This window comes from Glycine max, chromosome 7 (assembly GCF_000004515.6).
Source record: "Glycine max cultivar Williams 82 chromosome 7, Glycine_max_v4.0, whole genome shotgun sequence".
In the NCBI taxonomy this organism is placed as follows: Eukaryota; Viridiplantae; Streptophyta; class Magnoliopsida; order Fabales; family Fabaceae; genus Glycine; species Glycine max.
Genome location: NC_038243.2, coordinates 7,233,130 through 7,258,430, shown reverse-complemented (window position 1 = coordinate 7,258,430; position 25,301 = coordinate 7,233,130). Strand labels below are relative to the sequence as shown.

Here is a 25,301-nt window from a genome sequence, read left to right as displayed (position 1 = left end):
CCAATACCAATTTAACACAATTTAACTTAGTTTAGAATTGGAGCGAATTGGGTTAGGTTGGTTTGATTACATGGCCACACTATCATCTTTAGGTGTGTTTATACAAAATAAAAATATATTTCGATTTGATTTAAATATAATATCAAATTGAAATCAAGCCGAATGAATTTTTTGCGGTTTAATTTGGTTCATTTGCATGATTTTTATTTTTAAAATCTATTATCATAATTTAAATCTACAAACTAAACTTACATAATTATTATATATCTATATTATTTTAAAAATGAATTTTATTATTATTAAATTTTTTAACATATTTATTATTTTCACTTCTATTTAGCATTAATATAAAACGATTCTTTTTATAACACAATAATTTATAGATCACTTAATATTTAATACTATTTTTTAATAATATTAATATAATCCTTTTTAACATATGAACATAAAATTTACATCTTAGATTATAAAACAGGAAAAATAATAAATTATTTAATATTTATTATTAATTATCTCAATAAAAATCAATGTAACTACATGCGGTTTATTCAGTATGATTTTCTATAATAGGATTTGAAAATCAAATCAAACCACATAAAATATACAATTTTTTTTAATTTTTTTTTTTTACAGTTTTTGATCTAAGTGATTTTCAATTTTTTTGAATCGATTTTGCGGTTTACAAATGATGGAGTTTAGTTTTGAACACTCCTGATCATCTTACCTGCCAATTTTGGGACCAGTCCAATTCAAATCTCACTACAATATATTGGAGCTTGCATTTTTTTTTATTGGAATTGAGAAAGTAGAAACGAATAATTACATATTAAAATAGGTGTAATTATAATTCTGTTGTGCGAAAATTTCATGACATTGTCCCTCCTCATGCTTCCAAGTACCTGAAGAGCACATTTTTCAAAGTAATCTGAGAATTTGAAGATAAAAAGTTGACAGCAGTTACCTATTATTGAATATATGTGTTATAGGGGAGTAATTTCGACAGGAAACTCTTCTATGTAGCAGTTCATGACTTTGGGATAGCAAATTCTATTGTATTTTGTATGATCTAATTAATATTACTCTTTTCTGAAATATGTTTCTGTTCTGGAATTTAGGCTTCTTTCTGATAGATAAAAAGTGACTTGTAGAAGGGTTTGGGTACAAGGACTACCCTCTTTAATACATATATATATTTTGGCTGATATAAAAAAATCTTCTCTGAAATATCAATGTGTTCTAAACCCGAGAGTTAGGAGCAATTATGACAGTTATTGGCAGTAAGTATAAGCAGTTACAACACAGTCTAAAAATAGGTGCATGATTACAGTCTTAGGCAACTATGTATTATTAACTGTCATGTTGACAATTTAGGTCAGAAAGTTAGGGCATTTACATATTAAATGTGTACAATAAGGGATACACGTGTATTTTTGTCTGGTAATTTGGACAAACTAAAGAACTCTCCTATATTGGAGTCTATGACTCTAGGATCGTGAAATCTGTTGTCTTTAGTGTGATTTAATATTTAGTATTACTCTTCAATGGTCATAGGATTTCCCTCTTTTCAATCTGGCTAGTCAGACCAAAACCATAGAGCACTAACTTAAGGATACATAATCCATTTTGGCTATATTCCTAGTTGATATTTGCAGGCCTGACATCTTTGAGTGGTACTATAATAGGTGGCTATTGCAGCTTAACAATAATCACTGAGATAAGCTCTGAACTATCATAGAATTTAGGTTTGAATCTAACTCAACCCAAAAGTTAATTCAAGATATGAGGATCGTCTCCATCAAAACAATTTTGTTTGGGATACAATTTCTTCACAGTCAATGTACTCTACCACAATTTATTCACAGCCAATAGAAGAACCTGTAATGTTAGCAATTTGAATCTCACATATTTCATCCTGAAAAGGGCTTTACTTGCATATGAAGGTTTGTCAGTGGCTAAGAATAGACTTGTATTCCATAAGAATGTTAGTTTGAATTCTATTGTTGATGTAAAGACCTCATTGATATGTAATTTGTAAGTACTACTCCAAACGCTCTAGGAATCGTGAAATATAGATGTTTTAATTTGGTGAGTCTTTGAGATCCAACTCAACTAAACTTTCTTGGACAAAAGAAAGGGCTTTACTTAACTACCACTCTCAACCTCAAGGATAATCTCATAACTTCACCAGTGTTGTCATTTTAAAAGGGCATTTACTTAACTTCCACCTCCAACCTCAAGGTTAATCTCATGGCTTTATCTAGAAATCCAGTTGGAGACAAAAAAAAGTGCTTAGGATTTTAAGTCTAACAGCAATCCGTCCTAGGCTTGCCAATGGCGTGTTATGCTAGCTCTTATAGTCTGCCTTTTAGAAACTAGATTAGCAGTAAGCATGTGGAATACTTTCCAATATTTTAGCATAAAATGCTGTGAAGAATGATTTTATGTCCACCATTTGCTCCAAGACCGGACCTCTTGAGATATTATGTTATATGTGCTACTATGTTGAAATTGTTAAGAAACATATGTTCTGATATAATGGGGGTTGCTGTTTTGGAGTCTCACCACTCTTTATTGAGTCTGCTGCTGAGCTGTGATCTTATTTTGGAAAAACTGGTAATTGAGGAAGAAATTTTATTCTTGACTGAAGGTAAGGTAATAATCCTACATGGAAAAATCTGGTGATAAAGAAACTTCACAACTGAAATCCCAATCCAATGAAATTGGAAAAAAAAAATGGGGACAGAGGGCTGTAAATACTTTTTCTTTTTCGGTGAATGAGGGCTGTGAATACTAGTGAAAGGTTTCCTGCATGAATAAACACCAACAGTGTTACTTTTCTCTGCTAACTTCATGGTGTCTTACTGATAATACTATTGGTAAGTGAATAGGGTAGTATAAAGATTGTCTTTGATATATTATATATATATATAGAATAATGAACTATGGCTAAATGGTTGTTTTCTTTAATTTCCCTCCTTGCCTATCCAAAATGAGTTGGTTAAGGCAAATCATTTGCAAAGTAGAACTGCCTAAGAAATTTAAAATTAAACTAGGGTTTCAGATGGAGGTGGAAGCAGATGGTACAACAGCAGTACTAGTAGAGGATTCCTTTGTGGGTGGAATCTTGAGAAACTGCACACAGTGATAAATAGAAACTAAATTATTATTTTCATTTTCAGTGAGGGTTGGACATAGGTATTCCTCATATTTGATTGGTCATTAGTCAACAGATCTTGAAGTATTGCATATATAAATTATGATGGGAGAAACATATAAATGATTGTGAATCTTTTATTTTTGATCAAGCTGTGAAAGACAAGACATACAGGGCATTAAAGGAGAGAAACAAATACTTGGAAAATTTTAACTTCTTTAGCATTGTGAAAACTGTCAATCAAATGAATATTAAAGGGGAGGTGAAAATTAGGATATAATTAGGTTTGGATAGGTTAGATTGAAATTAAGTTTTGGTTTGCGGCAACTAAAATAAATCAGCAACTCTAACCAAACCAATGAAGGTTTAGGGCAACTTAGATGTAATATATATTTTTTAAAATAGATTCTACTTTAAAATATATAAAAAAGATTGTATATTGAGTCAAGACTAGGAGTTAATGTTAGAGGGAATTGGTTAATTGGAGTTTGATAATTTGTTCTTGCTTACTGTATTTTGCTTATCATAGACACTTGTCCTGAAGTCTGAATAAAATATATTGCTTAATACGTAACAGCATTTGAAGCAAGAAGCAGCAAACATTATGAAGAAGATTGACCTTCTTGAAGCTGCAAAACGTTTAAAATTTTGGAGTTTGTTTCATGTTGACAAATTGTTTACATTCAATGCTTAATTCCACTCACTTACAATGGAAGACAATGTTGCATTTATAATTTCATTCCCTCAGGAAGTTCTTGGGAGAAGGGTTTGGGGGCTTGCTCCTTTGAGGAACAGCAACGGATAGAACAACAGTTGGAGAGGAGTTTAAGTAATGTAATAGCAAGAAAGGTTAGAATGATTAACAAGCATGTATCATTTTACTATTAAAATTTCGAAGTAATGTATATTTGATTTGATTTTTATTTTTTTATTTTATTTAAGACTCAAAGATAAGTGTTGCACATATTTACCAAGTTTTTCAAATTTAAAGACTTAATATGAGTGAAACCTTGGGATTGAACTCAAGAAATTAATGTGTTAGAATTAATAAGAATATAAAGCTATTAGTCTTTAGGATTTAGCAGCATGAAAGTTTAATGTGAGGTTATTGAAATTGCATTGGTAATTCATGAGGGTTGTATTGAGGTTCATGCAACTGGTTGTCCAAGAGGTCACACATTATTGTATTTGGAATTTGGGGACAAAAAAGAAGTGAAGTAAACCTATAATCAGCTTAATATTCAATTACCCACTAAATGAAGATTAGTTAACAACACATGATGTGCTTGTGAAAGTGAACCCATGTTAAATTTTACGAAACAGATTTTTGAGAGTGTGGAGGAATTTTAGTGAGTAAATTTTAGGCCAAGAATTAATCTTATAATTGGTTCAAATGACCAAAGCTTATGACAATATTTTAAGTTTAATTAAAAAGTCAAATATCCTAATTATGATGATTATCAAATGAAAAAAATTTAATATAGTTTTATTTGTCCTAATATTACTACTCTTGTTAATTTTACTTGTCACATACCATATCAAAACTTATACCATAACTAAGAAAGCTCAAGACAAAAGGAAAGTCATGCATTTATTAAACCGCCGGATGGCAACCATACTGCTGAGTCTAAAGTATAAGTATCAATACAACGGGTCATTAGACCATGGGTTTGAGGATATAATCAAGCAAAACAAATCACTCCCACCAATTACCACTACTATTTAGAATAATTTATATCCTCCTATAACATCCTCCCAATAATTTTCTTATACTTCATAAAGAAAATATTAGATGAAAATGTAAAAACATTTAACACTTGGAAAACAGAGAAAAAATTTAATATTTTCTTCATTTCATTAATAATTAGAAGGATTATTAGGAAGATACTGTAAGAGGATTTAAAATTATTCTATTATTATCTTTACTAGAGCATCAGGATACATATACATTGATGATACAGTTAGGCTTACCCTTATTTTATTTTCCATAGCCAGGGAATAAGTAATCTTCTACTAGACGTGATGAGAGATGTGTCTTGCTCTTGTATCAGGAAGTCCAATGAACAATTCGGTCTCCACATCTGAACTTGAACTACTTTCTGCATTGCATTGGGGTTGATTCACATTCTGATTCTTTGTTGCTGGCTGTAGATGGATGTCATGCTGCAGGAAATTTCATTTTTAAATTTTTATTCTAACTGAAAGATTTGCAAAGCAATATGCAAACTATGGGGGTTTGTTTCATGTTTTTTATACCAAAAATTGAAATTCAAGATTTCCATCAGGAAGACTGAGATTTTTTTTTTTATACAATAGCATTAAAATTTTAACATATGACCTTTTACATAATACGCTCAACCTTCCTGCTAGGCTGACCTGAGTTGGTGAGCATATTTGATAAAATAGTTTATCTTTTCATTAATAATAAAAAAAAATGTCATCTTATTCTATTTTAGTTTTCAAAGATTTGTGTCTAACATTTTCTTATACAAATTTTAGTAAAAACAATGTAGTATTTTGTAATTATTTTAAAAATTGAAAAATAAAAACATTTTCTCAAATTAATCTAGCTTTAAAATATTATCCAAATGAACTATAGGGCACACAGAATTAATTTCAAGTAGCAGTAACTTCACCTTCTCAGAGAGCCTGGCATTTTCAGTGAGCTTGGCATTTTCATCTAGTAGGGCTTTTTCCTGAATTAAATTACAGACACAATAGTCAGAATATTTTTTATATAATTCTTACAGGGAGCTTTCTCAACGTTCAGAACTGATTGAAAAGGAATTGAATCTTGACGCATTTTTTTCATGGCATCCTAAACTCAAAATTATACAGAAGTAGCCAATCATAATCTCTTAGACAAACCTCGTATTGACAATTGGTCACAACTGTATATATAAGTGTCTGAATTTGATCAAAAAAGTTTTTTTATCAGCATAAACATATCGGGGAATTAACTCTTATTGCGTTGCCTTTAGCTTAACTCTTACAGCGTTGCCTTTAGCCTGTGTTAGACCGTGTTGAAGTGAGTATGTGCAAATGTATCTTCTCACTTTGAAAATATTTTAAGTATATCTTTAGAATTTTATATTTTGTCCCCCTTATTTTTATTTTTTAGATAATTGACTGTCCCTAATTTCTCATTCTGTTGTCAAATGTAAAATTTTAATCAAGTTTAACAAGTAAAAGGAAATGTTTTTAAGTAAAAGGTTTTGTAACTAAAGAAACTTTTTTTAATAGATGTAACTATAGAAACTAAAGGTCTTAAATCCTTTAGTGCCTTAAGCACTAGAAAAAAGTTGTTTTTGAAGAAATCCAAGACCAATGTCAAATTTTAGTCAAGTTTAACATTCTAAGCACATCAAACTTCTCCAACTTGAATATGACTCCACTCCTTTCCAGTAGAATAGACCATAACTTCGCAAACCATAACAAACATCCATAACTTAAACTGTTTTTCCTTTCACTAAGCTGCAATAACAAATATAGTGAGCTCTACCTCTTCACTGAGTCAAAACAAATTATAACTATTTTCATGAAATGCAGACAGCTTACCTTTTCTTTTAGTTGTTCAATTTGTTCCTTGAAAACCTGGACCTGAAGAAATGAAAGTTGAGATCAAATATATATTTACTAACTTCAAAATTTTAATAGTAAAATGAAAGATTTGGTTCCACTAAAGTGAGGGGTACACTTTAGAGGAAAAAGTACAATAATCACCATCAACTCTAAAATGTGAGATTTGTGATACAATAAAATATGCATGTAACTTGCTTCAAAAAAAATATATTACATATAACAAAGTCTAAAATTAACTATAATATCAACCATTGATTTTCAAATTAATAAAGTGCACTCCCCTCCCTTTGAAAGAGTTAAATCTTAAAATGATATATTATATCTTAAAATGATACATGCATGTTAGTCATTCACGCATGTTAGTCATTCTAACCTTTCTTGCTCTAACATTACTTAAACTCCTCTCCAACTGTTGTTCTATCCGTTGCAGTTCCTCAATGGAGCAAGCCCCCAAACCTTCCCCCAAGAACTTCCTGCGGTAATGAAATTACAAGTGCAACATGTTCTTCCTTTGTGAGTGAGTGGAAATAAACACTGAATGTAAACAATTTGTCAACATGAATAGAAATTAAAAAAATTAACCGTTTTGCAGCTTCAAGAAGGTCAATCTTCTTCATCATGTTTTCTGCCTCTTGCTTCAGATGCTGTAACATAATATGTAGTTTATTCAAACTTCAGGACTCTAAGTTGAACGAGTGTCTATGATAAGCAAATTAACAAACTCCAATTAACCAACTCCCCTAACATTAACTTCTAAAATATTCATATTTACAGGGATTGATAAAGATGAAAACTGCATGGCCACAATAAGGCATTTAAAGATCAACTTAAAGTCTGTTACTAGCTACTTGCATCATGAATCTACACAAAATTAATTTAGAAATGCTGAAATGCAGACATGAATGGCGAGAATTTATGTAATTTACAATATACTAAGGTCAAAAAAATTTCCCAAAATTCACAGTTTACCGTATTCTAACAAAGAAGCAGTGATGAATGGTGATGTTTCAAGCCTGAGAGAAAGGGGTTTCAGGCATTAAACTATTATGATTTCTAAGGATAAGTATATTTGCAAAAACCTTTTTATTAACTAATCTGCTAAATGGTTATCATGATATATGCTTCATAGTTACTATTCACCTACCTGTAAATCTGGCAAAAGAATCCATCAAACACAAACACAACACACTCTTCTTTATCATTTGTAAGGGCAAAGAAAGTAAGAAACACCCTTGAAAATGAGCTCACTCGGCTTCAACTGACACTATTCTTTTTGCATTTTTATTCTTGCTAAAACATTTGAGATATGTCACTAGAAATTGCATTTTTTATGTATATATATATATATATATATATATATATATATATATATATATATATATATATATATATATATATATATTCTATATCTAACCAAAACAACTAATGTCATCAATACATAGCTGCCTAAGGACCAAGATTCCCTGCAGTGGCTATTTGACTGTAGGGTCCTGCATTCAACATCTAATGGTTCTGATATTTTTGAGCTTATATTTTATTATTAAATTTTTAATGTATAAAAAAAATTAAGGGTGGAGTTTTTTTTTACTTTCTCTCTGACTGTAGAGAAAGGGGGAAAGATGTGGGGTACTTTTGTAATTATATTAAAACAAAATGTTGAAAAATTAGAAGAAAAAAAGACAAAGTTTTTCTTTAAGCAACCACCCCCTCTCATTCTCTCCTCCCTCTGTTGCAAATTCTCCCCTTCCTTGTTTTTCGTACTTCCTTTTTGTTCCCTATTTTTCTTCAACTTCCCCGTGGCATCTATTGGTAATCAAGTTTAAGGTAAGCTCTTATTCTTTGTTCATGCTTCCTTTATCCTAAATCTCATAATCTCTCAAGCTTTTCTACCTGCAAAATGATTGGTGGGTAAGTGTATGAGTGCAAAAAAAAAGAGATTTTCAGTTGTGGGTATTAGTAAATGATAATGAGAGAAGAGTGAATTTCTTGTTTTTCTTCTCTGGTTCCTTAAAGATTCTAACCCTTATAATTTGGGGATTTTATTTAACTCAATCATTTCTTCTTTTAAATGTTTATAGTCACTTATAGGCATCACAGTTGCCTCTCCTACAAAAAGCAGTGAAATTGGTTCTCCATATAGTTGTAAGTGAATAATTTAATGGGTGAGCCTTTTATTTAATTATTCCTTTCACAGGAAGAAGAAGCTTTTAAAAATATGGGTTTCTATTACTCCAAAAGGTCTTAATGTAGAAAGGATAATTTAATATAATTATGTGGGCTATTGATAATTATGCTAACATGAGTTGTTTATATTTTCCATTGAACTTGGAGTTTTATAGCTTTTATCTATATTCAGTCTGCTGAATAATTTTACCATGAAGGATTACGTTTCAGATACACTATTGTTATAAGTTATACAATTTCTTGGCTGATCTCTGTTAGAACTTTTGAAAGTTGGATTGTGTTTTTGAACAACTTGATTAAAACTTAAGATATATCTTGAGATTGATGGATTCAACTTGGTGGTTGTTTTTTCCATCTAAAGGTTATGTTTTAAGGACCATGATGGTTCTATGTTAGAATAATGTGTGCCGTTAGGAAATGATTTAACAGCTTATGTGCATAGAGTTTATTTATTTACAATATTGGTCATCGGATTTGCGAATTACCGATGTAAAGGTTCTATTAGCGTGTTCGGTTACATTCCAAATGTAATTTTCTACATCTTTAATGTGATTTTAAGAAGCCAATAGTTATAGCTTCTTCATCCCAAACATGATTCCTTATTTCGTAACAGGCTTCTAAATACTGTAAGTATATGAATGGACACTGCGGGATACATTATCCCTGGTATAAGAATCCCTTTGGGTGAACAAAACCTTAAATTGTGATGAACCTAATATGTTTTGATGAGTTGAGATTACTTCCCAGCTTGGACTTACATAGTTTTTCATGTATAACATGAATCATAATTGCAGATTATTTTTGTGAATTATGTTCGTGCAGTCAAGTGTTTCTCCCTCCTGTTTATTTTATTTATCATGCCCTCATTCAATCTCTATGGCAAGTCATATTATTCTTTCCTCCAAATTCATAGGTTGCTAATTAGTAGCAGGTTCTTGAGATTTGCTAACTTGCCCGGGTTGTATTTCTTTCTGATAGGGTTTCATTGTCGATGAGAACAAGAGAATAGGGAATATAAATTGTTAGGAAATGCCAAAACAGTTTTCCCTGTAATTAAAATAGGGAATAAGAGAAATAAAGAAAGTAAGAGTATAAGAATGACACTAACTAAGAATTTTCAACGTGAAAATCACTCTCAATGTGAAAAGAAAATATTAAAGGACTTAATCCAATAATATGTCTTCACTATTAAAATTTGGATTAAGTCTTGTTTGAATATGTTTCTTCCTAAACAGTTATAAAGAAGAAAATAAGAAAGAAAAACAAAATAAGTTTTTTTATTAGCTAAAAAAAGTTTACGCATAACTTAAAATCAACTTCCTTCAAAAAAAAAAAAAAGTTTAAATCAACTTATGAAAAGTTTATTTTATTTTTTCTCTTTATTGTTTTTCTTTGGTACATGCTTATAAATAAGTTGATTAATTACAAGGACCTTAGAATGACTCTCTTGATTCAAGTGGAGATTAGTCAATTTAACTTGACCAGGGTCTATTGGATAAACTCCTCCAAAAGTATTTTTAAGAGAGAAAAAAGAAATTGCATAAGTTAAAATTGACTTATATAAGATAATTTATAAAAGTTCTTTCAAATTAACTTCTCTAAAATTTGATTTTTAACTTTTATATATATATAAAAGTTAATTTTAACTTGTGAAAAACTCATTTTATTTTATTTTTTCTCTTTTTATTTTCTTATTCTAAAAGTGTTTCTAGATAAGTTTATCCAATCATACCTTAGGATGATTTACAATATCTATAAACTTTCATAAGTATGGTGGAAATACAGCTCTCTTGAAGAGGGTGATTACAACTTTACCACTATATCACTCTTGGAAACAAACTTGATTGTTGAGATGTTTTCATTCATTTTTACCATGCATTGAAATTATGGTACTCCATCAATGAGAGGATTCCAACATAAAACATGTTTTCCTTTGTTGTTATGCATTCAGTCTTAGAACCTTGATATATATAGAATTTTTTTTTGGTATTGCTATCACCCTTTTGGTGTTTATCATTCATGTAATTAAGAAGTGAATTTTGCATGGTAATTCTGATTATTTAGATACATGTTCTTGAATGGGTTATATTTAACAGTTGGTTTTACTTAAATTTTAGGAGAGATATATTTTGCCAAATTTTTTATTGTCCCGTATTTAGATATTGTATTTTTAGTATAATGTTAGGCTTGTTGGGGTTAAGTTATTGCCGAAGCCTATGGAAATTAAAGGAAGAATTATTATTTACTTTGGTCTTGAACAATAAAGGCTTAAGCTTATACATTATAGTTTTACACCAAAACAAGCAACTCGAAAAGAAAAAAACCTTGAGAAAAGCTAAAACTAAAAGCATACGCGTTTTCACCAGCATGAGTGTAATCATATCATAAAGTATGTAAGTACTCATAATGGATAGGGGATTTAGAAGATTGACAACCACAAGAGGTATAACTAACCTGCATATTTTGTTCAACTGATCTGAATGTAGTTGGATTAACATGCTTGGTATGCCTGCGGTATCGTTCAATTGACTCCTGCATGCTGTATCATTAAAGCCAATATTAAGTAAATCAGCACTTAGAAAATGAGAACATATATAGACAAGGACATGATCAATGTCTTCCAAGGGTTATGTTTGACGACAAGCTAAGAAAATAAAAAATGAAAAGGGGAAATCAAATTTTCTCTTTGTTTTAATTTAAAGGTAATATTAATATAAAGAAGAGAAACGAAATGAAGATCAGACAGAAAATTGACATAAAACTTCAAAAAATGCAAATGAATGCCCTAACTTTTTTTATTTATTTCTGGAGGGATATATATTATAATGGTAAGTTCAAAGTAAACATCTCATTTCCATTCCTTCCATGTCCTTCCCAAATAATAGCTCTAATCTTCATGTCTCCCTCAACAACTTTTTTCCCATAACCTTTACCAGCAAGCTCTATAAGGGGAAGCATTCCCAATTAATTAGCATATATGATACTTAGCATATAAACGATATTATCTATCATCAATTACTAATTAGCTATGCAATTCCACATGGAATGCAAAAGTACTGTTAGAACTTAGAAGTTAATTTAGTATTTCATTCAAGAATTGTCAAACATCTCTTTGGCAAATTCAGAAGTGACAAACTGATTTATTATAATAAAAAATGAATTTTATATGTTAAAAGTGATATAACTTTGTTATGAGAAATTTACTCAATATTCCTTTCACAATGTGTCCATCCTCACATAGCTCTAAGACCAATCTAAACTCAGAACTAATTTACCTTTGGCTCAATTAGTTTCAGATCCTCAAAGGAAATATATTAATATAGCTAGGTTGAATTGAATGAGCCTTGTCTTGTTCTCATATATTCGTTTGGTTCAACTAAGTGTTTGGTTTGATGTTAGTAATGCCCTAAGGTGTTCAAACATAAAAGTTATAGAAAGCTTAAACTATGAGACAAACAATGTTTTGAGAGAAAACTAACACACTAAAAGACCAATTTAGATTTTTCTTTTTCACTAAATAAAAGACCTATTTAGATAAACTTGTCACGAACTCATTAGAAAGAAAATAAATTGAAATTTTTCTATGAGGAACAATCAACTTATACACCTTTACTTTTAGGATCTGTTCATTTTCAGATAAGGTAAAGAAAGTGGGGGTTGAGAAGAAAAGCAAAGAAAATTTTCATTTCAACCATTCGTTTGAGAATAAAGTATTAATAGATTTATTACAAAACATGTGGGATCTACCCAAAAGTGAACAGATTATCAAAGAAAGATGGAAGCATAATTGTGAAATCCAGCCTGGTGATCTATCTAACCAGGACCTGATGGCTTAATCAAATCAATTTCACTATTAGAATGATTAGGCAATTGACCCGACCAATTAGGTATCAGATTTCAATTGGATCGATTCAACCCAACTGGTTTTACAACAAAAAAAAATAGATCACTTTTACTATGTCAATTTAATGTCTCATTATTATCAATTGTTATTTTAAATTTTAGAATATGGATGAATTTTACTATATAGGTAGTATAATACAATTTTAAAAAATAATAATAAAAGGAAAAAACACATGGTTACAAAGGTAATTAACAAATGATTTGTTTATATTTTATATTTTATTACCTACTACACTATTTTATTTTCTCTCATTTCATCTCTCTTTCACTATTTTATTAACAATTTCACTTTTCACTCTCTTTCACTTCTCTTTCTTTTCTTTTCATTTATTTTCTTTTCTCACTTTTTTTTTCTTTCCTCACAACCAAACACACTTCTAAGAATTTAGATAAGTACTTCTACAGAAATTAAATAAAAGAACTTCTAAGCCTATGATGAGGTGAATAAATGATTCCAATTTATATAAAAGTTATTCATTTTTCTTTTTTATTTTTTTATTAAATATTTTTTAAGATTTACCAAAACTAGCACTTCTTACAAGGAGCTTGTATCTCAATTAGCACTGATCTACCTAGGTTGTCTTTCCATCTCCCTTACCAGGTACACTTCCTAAAAAACAGTAATTAAAAATCACTTTCAAATATCTTCCGTACAGTTTGCTTATCTCCCTTACCGGATACACTTCCTTAAAAAAACAATTAAAATTCGCTTTTAAATGTCCTCCGTACAGTTGCTTATATGTATAACTGTCCTTGAAACATTTAGTAATCTAATCTGAGTTTTTCTTTTCATTGTTCTTTTGCCACTATTTTGTAGAGCAAACTTTTTTGCATCATCACTTGATATATTGGAGGTTCCTATCATTCAACTCCTTTTAACATGATTGGGTTGACGGTGAGTAAATCAAAATCAATTATAAAATCAAGGTAAATGTGAAGTAACATATAATTATTATGGAAAAATCATGGTAATACCGTGGTTTTGAAGTAGTGACCATGATTTTAAAGGATATTCAATCATGATATTTGTCTACCATATACTACACACCAAATTTTGGCTTTAATTTTTTTATAAACTTATAATAATTTTATTCTAACGTTTGTCAATGTTTATAAATTAGATTTGGATCGGTGTATCTCTCTCTAGCTGACATCTATGTATAAGAGTTAGTACCCCTGTACCATTTTAATATTCATCATTTGCTTACATAAAAAATGTTCATAAATTAGAATTTGAGTGTAGTGTGTATTTTGATGGCTCAATAGTATAGCTATAACAAAGCATATGAATTTTGTAGTTGGTCAGACATTTTTAGAGAAGACACTTTTTATGCAGACAGGCTTGCCTCTTTAGCATCTAACTTCGATGATTTTTGCCGGTGGTATTCCACTTCCTCTTTTGTTGCAACAGAACTTACTAGAAACAGGATAAGATTACCAAATTATAGGTTTGATTAATCCCTTTCATGGGTTTGGTTTGACCTCCCATGTCTTTTTGTAATCTTGTTTATCTTCTATAATGTTATTTCAGGGATTGTTGCTGTTGATCCTTTTTGCAAGGGATGCCAACCTATGGGAGCTTTTCAAGCCTTGTTTTTTATAACAAAAAAAGTGTAGAGTGTACTTTAAAAGGTAAAGTACTGTTGATTGAGAATTTAAATGAAGTTCTTTTGCCGATAAAAAAGAACAAATGCAATTTGGTTACTGTTGGTTATAATGCCTAATAAACAGATTAGGGCAGATAGAGCTAGTCTGCTACCGGTAGAAGTGGAGTGGCATTATAATCAGGTTGTCGATATGGAAGGTCTTGAGTCAATAAAGTTCAGTTCGGCTAAATTTGAGAGTTAGTAATTAAGACTGAGGTAGTTTTAGAACAAATACAGATACATTGATTTTTATTTTTTTATAAAACTAGTAGTGCAAAACATCGATCTAGAACCAATGATTTCAACTAAGTTGGCATACATTGATCTAAATACTCGATTATACATTATTTAATTTCAAACTAATAATATTATTAGGGTTAAATATATTTTTAGTGTTAATAATATATCTACTTTTTTATTTGTCTTTTAAAATTATTTTTAGAAATAGTCTTTGTAATATTCAATTTTTGTTGTGTTAGTCCTTATAAAATGCAATGACCAAGAGAAAATCACTTCAACATGTCATGTCATGACACGTTACTTTAATCAATTCTTGTTCCAATCTCTCTAAATATACTTGCTTTTATTTTAATCTCTAACTCTAGATCAACCTTCCCTTTATCTTTCCCCTTTCTTAGATCTAGTGGTCTTTGTTTCACGGTGTAATTTTCATTTTTTTCAAAAATCACATTTCCAACAATATTATAGTCAGAAATATTATTTGCATGAACTTGTTTGGTTAGTATTTAGTAATCCTTACTTGAGATAGTGAAAATATTTATTGAGACGTTTTAGTAGGTATAATCAATAAGTGTTGAACCATGTTAAATTTATATTTTTATTATTTCTCTATAATGTATTTTATATGGTGTTACCTTCTTGGAACCTTATTAGGTGAGGTTTGCCCAACAAAGCGTCATCCATATATAAATGTGTCTCATTTTAAGAAGAAAAAATTAGTGTGTCCATTGCTGTATATAAGTATATATATAGAAATTTAAGAATTTTTATGTTCCATTTTGATTTGGTGTACCATTGCTGTATACACGTGTTTGTGTAAATTCTTAGACTTTTTTTTCTTCTTTTCAGTTTTTCATCTATTTCTCTATTAATAGTCATTGCATGGGCAATGGGGAGGTTGTTGACTTGGTGTGAATTTGGAAGACATTATGTGAGCTTTAACACACCAATTCAAATGTGAGCACAGTGGCGGAAGGACGCATTCTAAGTTGCATATTGTCATTAGCACATTAACACACCAAAATCTGTGCGGAGCACGCACACACCTCTAAAGCACAAGGAAACTCCCTATTCTGTGCATGTTAACAATGCCAAATCTAGAGCTAAACAATTGCAGAAATCAAAATGCACATATTTAGAGCAACCGATGCATATTTTAGTATGCCAGAATAAAGCATGACCACACCAATTTTTACTATGAAACATATAAATAAAAGGTTACTTGTCTAGCTCAAACTGAAAATTGAAACTTGAGTATTCTAAATTGATATATGCTTGTCATGCTTGATTAAATCCCCAAGTGACTGACACATGCATACTATAACAAAGGATATAGAAGATGCTTGAAAACACATAACAACCTCTATGCATTACTAAAGGAATTCTTTCTTGAGTGTCTTGTGGCATCTATGTTACCTTTCTTCATGATAGGAAAAAACCCTAGACTAGTCAAGGATGGTTGAAGTACTTCATAGAAATTATTCTAGCGTCATATTACAAACCAAAAACCTAGCCAGGACTGAATATTTAAAACTATATACCCCTAAATCATAGTTCATAATATATATTTGTCTTCATATCAAGCCTAAATGTGGTATAACTCGGATGAAATCAACTCAATTCTAACCAATTTCAAGTTTTATATAGTATTCACAATTGTTTGGCTAACGTAGGTTTCTTGCAACTGCTGCTCAATGCGTTACAGCACATGACACTTATTTTTAGGAGAATTTTATTTAAAAAATGGCATAATTAAAAGAATGTTCTATTTTTATTTATAATGAAACATAGGTTGACAGGTTGAAGCTATATTTTGAGTTACAAACATACCTAATCATAAGCCTCTCCTTTAAAATAAATTAATTTTTCCGATAAAAACAAGTTATAGGACATGTCTACTTATAGACATGTCTTGTAAAATAAATTAATTTCCCTGATAAGAATTGGTTACAAGACATGTCTACTTATAGGTATGGCCTAAAAAATTAATTTTGCTGATAAAATTGAGTCACATAGCATATCTACTTCAAGGTTTCCTGACCAAATTACACAACTTTAAAAAGAATATATCTAGAGTATTGTACTCCACTTAGTTGTGGGATAAGGCTATATATTGGTATACTGTAGTTTATTTAGTTGAAGCTTCTCGCATCCTTGCCTTTATTATTCTTATAGTTTCGTGTACAACAATTTCTAACAGAAGCAGCCAAGAAATATGCTGCTATAAGTTATTTTAGTATTAGAACTCAACTTAGTTCTTTATTATTTATTGCAATGTAATTCACTAGCATATATAGCCATATATGGTGATGAAATAGATTAATTAGGTTATGTTTTTTAGGTTTTAATTAGACTTAATGAACTAAATCAATTATGAAAGAATTACAGTGTTTGTGTATGTATGTGTGTACAAGTCCAAATTTCATATTATTTCAGACATTATACAGCTTAAACCAGCTCCTCCTTAAATAAGCCAAGCCTAAACAAAAGTGATTGGCCAAACTAAGCTTAATAATAATACACCTACTAGTGTGAAATGGCAATGTAGAAAGAATTGTTTGTCATATAAAGTCCTGTTAGTAATAGGCTTATCAACATTTCTTAACAATCATAGCACTGACTTGCAAAACACACAATTAGTGTGAATTTTCAACACCACACCACATGCATGACACGTGAGAACAACATATATACCCTGCAATGCTATATGGACAGATAATTTTGAAAGAATTCAACCATAATTTGGTCAAGATTCGAGGGTGGTAGTTGAAATTAAAGTAGAGGGGCCATTCATATGCGAAAAGATACTAAGAGATACTAAGAGCAAACAATAGGTATCCTAGATCCAATTCTTAAGACTAAGATAATTTACAATTAATTATATCACTAATTATGATAATTAATCACATAATCTGATTGTAACAATGAAATATTATTCTTATTTTATGAACAACTTTTACATTTATAAAATAATATTCTTTTTTTATATTAACTATATTCTTGGTACTAGCAAAAAATATAATAATATTTCATTAAAATATTTATTTAATTAAATTAAATTTTCTAATTTAATTATCAAATAAATTATTTTTTTTACAAAGATTGAAACACTCATTTGTGCGTGATCATGTAAGTTCAATACTAAATCGATAATAAATTAATCATAATTAATTTACTAATTAAGGTAGACGTCTAACAACACTCCTTAACATCTTTTACCTTTAAGAATAATGTAATAATTTTTTCCATCATTTATAACTTAAGATTAACTCTAAAGTATAGTATTATTGTCAAACTCTAATAAGCTAACACATTTAATCAATAAATGACTTAAGAAACTTTTTTCTTCTTTCATTCAATTATCTTGACCAAGGTCAAACTCATTACTTAGAATTGATGGATTTCTTCTAGATTAATCATTAATTCTATAAATATTTAATCATATCTAATATTCATTTAACAAATGCCCTAAGGCATTAAGTATCTAAATTAAAATATAACAAATAACTAATTACTATAATAATTTCAAGTCAAAGGAAACTATTATATTTCTTCTTGAGAACTTCCTATTGATATATCAAGATAATATTAATTATTAGAAATTCTCAAATAAGTCAGTTCAATGATGACATTCACATATACATCATCTGTATATACAATTTAAAAAAATAAGATCTATTAATCTTTATCCAATAAAAACTATTACATATATATTGATCTATTCGGATTATTAATGTCATGTTCACAATAATTTTATGATAAAATATAATTTAGATTAAAATTATAAAAACTTGTTTCTCTTTGTCATAATCTTTATCATGATAACAAATCTCTAATTTTAATCAAGAACTTGTCAAATTAAACATTTAATAAAACAATAAATATGATAATAAAATAAAAAAATATTTTTTTATTAAAATTGATAATATGATAGAACGAATCTTAGACATACATATTTATTTCCAACAATTCTCCGCCATCTCTCTCTCTTTAAAAAAGCATTATCTACCTTTTTCTATTAGCAAATGAAGAAATGCATTCACTAAATTGAATACAAAGAGCACTCAAACCCAACATATAGATGTAACATGCCCAACTTAGTTTTCCTATAAATAAACTATAAACTATATCTACTGAAAACAACCTAGATACATATATAAAAGTTTCAGGTTTAGTACTCCTCCTACCAGCTTAGTCAAATTAATGAGCCCCAAAAAAAGGCTATAAGACTATATATAAAACCTATTGAAGAAAGGGTATCTCTTTCAACCACAAGCATTTAAGACTAAACCTTCCTTTCTACCATGTATACCAGGATAACTGGATATGGTGTTGCTTTTCATCACGTGATGGAAGCTTTTGGTTTGCTACTATCTTTGTTATAAACTAGGAAAAGGATAAGATGTTCACGTTTGTGAGGGTGAAGGACAATTCCAACTGAAACTATGTTGGCTATAAGAGAGCCTAGGAGTAATGAAATTAAGGTCAGTGTTGTGTCGGAAGGATTAGGTGTTAAAGCTGAACTTTTGCATTTAATTAAACAGCTCTTTGGATCAGAGGAGACATCTTTGGATCAGAGGAGACATCATGAAATGGAAAGAAAAGAATAATAATACATAAATTATCTTTTATTTTAAATACTTCATCAATATTTTTTTATTTTTCTTTATCTCTCTTTCTATCATATCATAAATTTTATAATAGCTATATTTTTTTTTTCTAGATGTTTGATAACATTTGGATGTTTATCAAACATTTTCCGAAATAGAAAATAAAATAAGGGTCTGTTTGATTTGAGAGCATGTTATTATTTTCATTTAAAATTTTTACTTTATCTTCTGTTTACATTTATACAAGAAATTGTGAACAAAATTTTATTTTATAATTTCCTTACAATTTTTTGATGATAAGAAACAAAGTAAAGATAAAATGTTTTATGATTATTTTTTATCAAGAAATAAAAAATGAAAAAGATTTTGAATTTGACTATAGTGCTAGACTCTTGGTACACATTAAAAATACTTCATCATTTTCTTGAGATAGAAATATTGTTATTCTATTAGCTAAATATTTATTAAATCCATCCATCAACATAAAATGAAAAAGAAAATCTACAGAACCCACTATTTTCTTATACAAGTTAAAGAAACCCTAGTCTTCATTTAATGTTAGAGAGAAGATCTTATATTTTTTCCATTTTTTTCATATTAATTTCTCCATCTCAAAATAAGTGTTGTATTTTAAAAAAATCTCAAAATAAATGTTATGTTAGCTTTTCTTTTCACTAATACTCTTAATAAGCATCACTTTATCACTTTAGCTTTTTAATATAATATTAATAATAAGGTTAATTTTGAAAACGCTTAAAAAAGACAGAAGCAGATAATATAACTCAAATTCAAAATGTTAACATTAAAAAAAAAGTTTGGAATCTTATTAGTAATGTACCTGTAAAACTTTTTTTTGTCAAAATTTTAAAACATAACAACATAAAAGAGAAAGTAAGCTTTAAACAAGGAAATGGTTTACTGAAAAGTTAAAAATTGCAACTAAAAGCAAAATAACATCGTACTTGATGCGTCCAATCAAATGGCAGAGATCTCCCTACAAACACACGATTCTTGACTGTCTTAATTAGTATTTGCTAGCTCATCTCCAAAATTATTTTCATCATATCAACCCATTATAAGATATTCTTCAGTAGTCCCAAATGAATGTGGTAAAAAGTTATACCTCGGCAATAAATTCCATCAACTAGAACAAAAAAGTTTAGCCGCATGTCACCTAAAATATTCAACTTATGCTCATCAATATTGCAAGAGAAATAGTGATAATTGTAAGTCTAAAAAGATTATGATTTAAGATTATGAAAGAGGGGGCGAAGATTAACAATTTTCTAACAAAAACTAAAGGTCTCCAAATTTGTGAAGATAAAATCTCATCAAGCTGTTATATGATCAGGAGACTCATCCTATCAATTCTTGACTTTAATTTGCACAAAAGATGCATTGCAAGGTGATATTAATTAGAAGCTTTTGTTTGGAGTAGATACTAACACCATGCATGCTAGTAGATACTAACACCATGCATGCTAATTTTAAAAAGTTCGTGATTGATGGCTTTATGTTATTAAATTCTTGAATTAACTCGTTAATTCTTACGAGTTTATAAGTCAATTTGTCCTCTGCAAGTTGACTCTTGAGTAAACTCTTTTTTTAGTAGACTCTAGGTAAATTCTATAAACTCTAAGTAAACTCGGTAGACTCTCAACCGAGTCAACAAGTTAGAAAGTTAAAAAAATTAGACCAAAATATAAGTCATTTTTTATTGTTTTTTGTCTGTTTAGCATTCAACATACCTTTATTTAGCGTGTTATTCTCAAATATAAAATTCTCACCTTTAATAATATCAAATCCTTGTTCTCTAATAACATCAAATCCTCGATGAGAATGATCTACCACTACTATAACCTCTACAAGTTATTGTCTAGTGATGATGTATTATTACTAGATTTGGTTATTTAAATATTTTGAACTTTATGATTTACTGTTTTGCTTTATTATATTATTGAAATGTTTAATTAGTATGTTATTTATACATATTTTGTTATTATTTTTATATGAAGTAGACTCTTACAAGTCTACGAGTTGAGTCTATAAAACTCTCACGAATCTACATAAACTCTTGAGTTTGATAACCTTGGATGACTTGTAAGTTGCAACTACGAGAGAAAAAAAAATGGTGATCAAATAATTAACATTATAAAATATCTATGAACGTGTCCTATTTTTCTTGATGCCAAAAGATGTAAAAAACTTCAAGGCATAAGAAAGTGTCATTTTCTATTGATATATCTCATTATTCCTGTATGAAGGAACAAAAGAAATATTCATATAAACTCATTTAGAACATATGCATCTCTTCTCATATCATTTTCTATTTCAGTACGTCAGTTTTTTATTTTGTTCAATTTCCTTTTTAGCATTTGAAGGGTTAAGAGAGACGACCACCCCCTCCCAACAAAATGAAAAAAAAAAAAAACATAATTGAAGAGTATTAAGAAATATGTAAATTTCACAAAAACCACATGAATATATATATGTACGATCAAGCATAACAAAGTGTTACATTCATATTTAAGTTCTTTCCCTTTTGTTTGTTAACTCTTTCTCCAAAGTCAGTTTGCTGACAATTCAATTATTTTATGTAGCATTTCTTCATGCTTTTTAAACACTTAACTTTTTTTTTTGAGATAAACATACATTTAACTTAAAGATAGTTTATTAAGAAATGTTCAAACCGTACACAAAACTATATTACTCCAAAACAGACAGCACAGATTCCAAGTGCTCCTACAAGAAGAAGCTCCAATTAAAGTTCTAACTCCAGCCAGAAAATCTACTTGTATATCTATGCTAAGGGTAAAAACGAAAAATTCTATATCACTTAAGTTGTTATGCTCAACACACTCATATATATGAATAATTATAAACCCTCTTATAACACTCATATTGTATATCTATTCTATATTGCACGGTTTTATAACTAATGAAAGCTACACCAAGCCACATATGACTCTCAGTTGTTGTCTAGGACTTGATTAATTGCTAAATAGATTAGATCTTAGGTTGAGCATTTTTCAATTTCAACTGCATACATACATACATAAATCTTCCTAATACTTCATAAGAAAAATAATTAAATGAAAAAGTAATACATATAATATTTTGGGAACATTTAATAGTTTCTTTATCCAGTAAGTGGGATTAATGGAAATATGTTATAAGAGGATTTATAATTATTCATATTTAAAAGAAAAGTGTAGTATTTAATGTTATAAATGCACCTCCATCATGTTTTTTTTTTAAAAAAAAGACTTTCTATATGGATTCCTCGACCAATAATGTCAAGACACTAGCATAACCCCAGTAATAATAATACTAATAAACCTTGGAATGAGGTTAGTGTGTGAACCCTTGTTATACTAAAAACTGTGGTGATCACACTCACACCGCACATTATTTTATGGAGCATCACAAGCTCCTTGCAGATAGAGTTACATTTTCCTTTTTATTTAATTTGGAGCACCATATTAATTACACTTTTAAGGTTTCCCTCACTTTATTCGGTGATAGAAAGAAGTATAGAGAGTCCAACCCTACTTAATCCTAAATAAAATATTTAATGATCAGGAGATATGACTGGAGGAATCATATCATCGTTATGTGGTGCTGCTATAAGAAAACTTGCTCTCTCGTTATCTCTCTCTCTCTCTCCATCCCATGAACATTGTACATGTCAGTGTTTAGTACATATGATACATCACTAACCTACATGTACAAGCTCCTTCTTCGCCCGTTACTGAGGGAACAAGGTTCCTTTGTTCATTCCTGCCTGTCACCATTATGTTTAATTTGTTGGGGAGGTGTGGGGTACTTATTAATATGTTAAAATTACTAAGATATATATAACCTCATCTTTGGTTCGATTTTAACTTAGAAAATACCTGCATCCTAATAGAAGAAGCCATATAAAGTTACAGCCTCTTAATTAGCCCACCCATCAATCTAAGAATTTGTTAATTATGCTCTAAACAAGGATAGGATCGATTGTTAGGTGCATCGTACGTAGATGTAAACCAATGTACACTACAATCAATTTTGCTATTGAATCCCTTGGTAGTTATATTTAGACATCCCAATTATACAAATACCGCATTAACACTCATCATTTTTCTGTCTCTTTTTCTTTGACATATCATATTTGTAGTTCTCCATCTTCTTTCTCTAGGTTTCTACTAGCTATAGCTAACATGTGAGTTCAAGGATCATTTCAAGTTCCACAAAATCCCTTTGCTTAGCTACAATAGTGCACCCCAAAATAATAATAAAAAAGAAACGGTACGAAAATAAAACTAGATCCTACCCAGTGTGTTTTCATGTTTATGACAACTACATGACAGTAAAAGATGCAAAAGTACATACATATGCACATGTATAGATGTGCATGAAATTTACTAGCACACAAATTATAGGAACACCAGGTATGAAGAGAGGGGATGCTAAAATTACCATAAGCAGAAGCAATAATCACACAACACAATTAAATTTATGAACAAGAAAAGGGAAAGTTGAAATAATTAAGGAAGAGAATGGTGACGAGCACCTGGAGCTAGCAAATTCATAGAGCTTCCCTCTTGGAGAGAAGATGATTAGAGCAACCTCAGCATCACACAGAACTGATAGCTCAAAGGCCTTCTTCAGCAACCCATTTCGCCGCTTTGAGAAAGTTACTTGCCTGCTTGTGGCATTCTCTATACGCTTCATCTGAGTCTTTCCCCTCACCATTATCTCTTTTTTGACTTCTTTCTGCTGACTCAAATCATGCATCAGTACCCAAAAATAGATATCAAACTACAAAATCACTTCTACACACATAAACATATGTGTAATAAATAGGGTCAAGAAGAGAAAAATTACTTCTACACACACACATGTACAGGGTCAAGAAGAAAGTCCTCACCAAGTAGCTATAGAGTAAACCAAGAAATTAAACCTTCTGATGATGGGGAAATGGAGAGATTTGCAGCAAATCTGACCCTTCCAAGTAAGACTTGAAGACACAGAAAGCTAAAGCAGATAGAAAAATGCAACAGATTAGAATCACTATTATTAATCACAAGACTAATTAACCCCCCCCCCCCCCAAAAAAAAAAATGTAAAATATATATGAAGGATGAAGGTTACAAAGAAATGGGAAGTCAGTGAAAAAGCAGAAGAAAACAAAATCCTGAATCCTTACATAAGTACAGATTTCAATGAAAAGAAAGAGAACCAATTGTTCAATTAGTGTGAGGAGTAAATTCAAGTTTCTTCCCAACAAAGGATCTAAACACCCCAAAAAGGAAAAGGATCTTTTTATTTATAATTTTTTTTATCCTAGATTGGAAGATACTTGCCAGCAAGAAAAGCAACTTCAAATACAAGCAGTTCTCTCAGTAAGTAAAGGAAAAAGGTTGAGTTACCAAAACGAAGCAGATATGCACCAAATTGGCAAAATCAAGGGAAAATCTTTTGAGCCAAGGAAGGGAGCTAGGAAGGCTTGAGCCTAGAAAAGGAAAAGGAAACAGAGAAAAATAAGAACCAAGAATCCAAAGAAAGCAGCAAGGACCCCAAAAGAGAAAGAGCGCGCGCACACACACTGCAGAGAAATAGAAGAAAGAATAAAAAAGGGTATGCTAATGCTACATAATTGAGATATGTATGTTGAAGAAAGCGTTGGATTTGACCTATCTTTAGCTAAGAGAGAAAAGAAAGCACAGAAGACACACACCAGCTTTCCTTATTCATCCACCTTGTGTTTCCAACACCATTTTAAGAAACAAAAATATTTTTTATATATGGTTATTGAGAAATTGAAACCTCATCCCTTGCTTGTTTTGGTAAAACTAGACGCCAACTGGACCAAAAAAGAAATTTTCCACATCAGAGCACGTAATGGAAAAATAATATGTGAAAATGATGCTGCGATTTTTTCTATAAAAGGACATGGGGAAAAATATGCATTTAAAGGACCACAGTGAAGTCCATATG

The 25,301-nt window shown here is 30.0% G+C and overlaps 1 protein-coding gene and 1 long non-coding RNA gene across 25 annotated transcripts; one reads left to right on the top strand and one right to left on the bottom strand.

The window, feature by feature from the left end:
- Positions 1 to 568: 568 nt before the first annotated feature.
- Positions 569 to 25,248, bottom strand: LOC100807963 (MADS-box protein SOC1). Of its 24 annotated transcripts, none has more exons than XM_006583296.4 (11): positions 24,998 to 25,178; positions 24,734 to 24,816; positions 24,232 to 24,338; positions 23,875 to 24,077; positions 11,375 to 11,459; positions 7,319 to 7,380; positions 7,110 to 7,209; positions 6,713 to 6,754; positions 5,791 to 5,850; positions 5,126 to 5,317; positions 569 to 899 (listed from the first exon to the last, which is right to left on the bottom strand). In XM_006583296.4, the coding sequence occupies exons 4-10, from the start codon at positions 24,054 to 24,056 to the stop codon at positions 5,168 to 5,170; spliced, it is 681 nt and encodes a 226-aa protein (XP_006583359.1). In that variant the 5' UTR covers positions 24,057 to 24,077; positions 24,232 to 24,338; positions 24,734 to 24,816; positions 24,998 to 25,178; the 3' UTR covers positions 569 to 899; positions 5,126 to 5,167. The 24 variants fall into 24 exon arrangements, with proteins under 24 accessions (XP_006583359.1, XP_040872857.1, XP_040872860.1 ...); XM_041016923.1 differs by having other exon boundaries at positions 613 to 899; positions 25,042 to 25,248; XM_041016926.1 differs by having other exon boundaries at positions 613 to 899; positions 23,875 to 24,080; positions 24,957 to 25,026.
- LOC106799433 (uncharacterized) lies at positions 11,473 to 17,547 on the top strand. The gene is made up of 3 exons (XR_005892149.1): positions 11,473 to 14,271; positions 14,355 to 14,455; positions 15,559 to 17,547. It is a non-coding gene; the product is annotated as an uncharacterized lncRNA (long non-coding RNA).
- Positions 25,249 to 25,301: the final 53 nt, after the last annotated feature.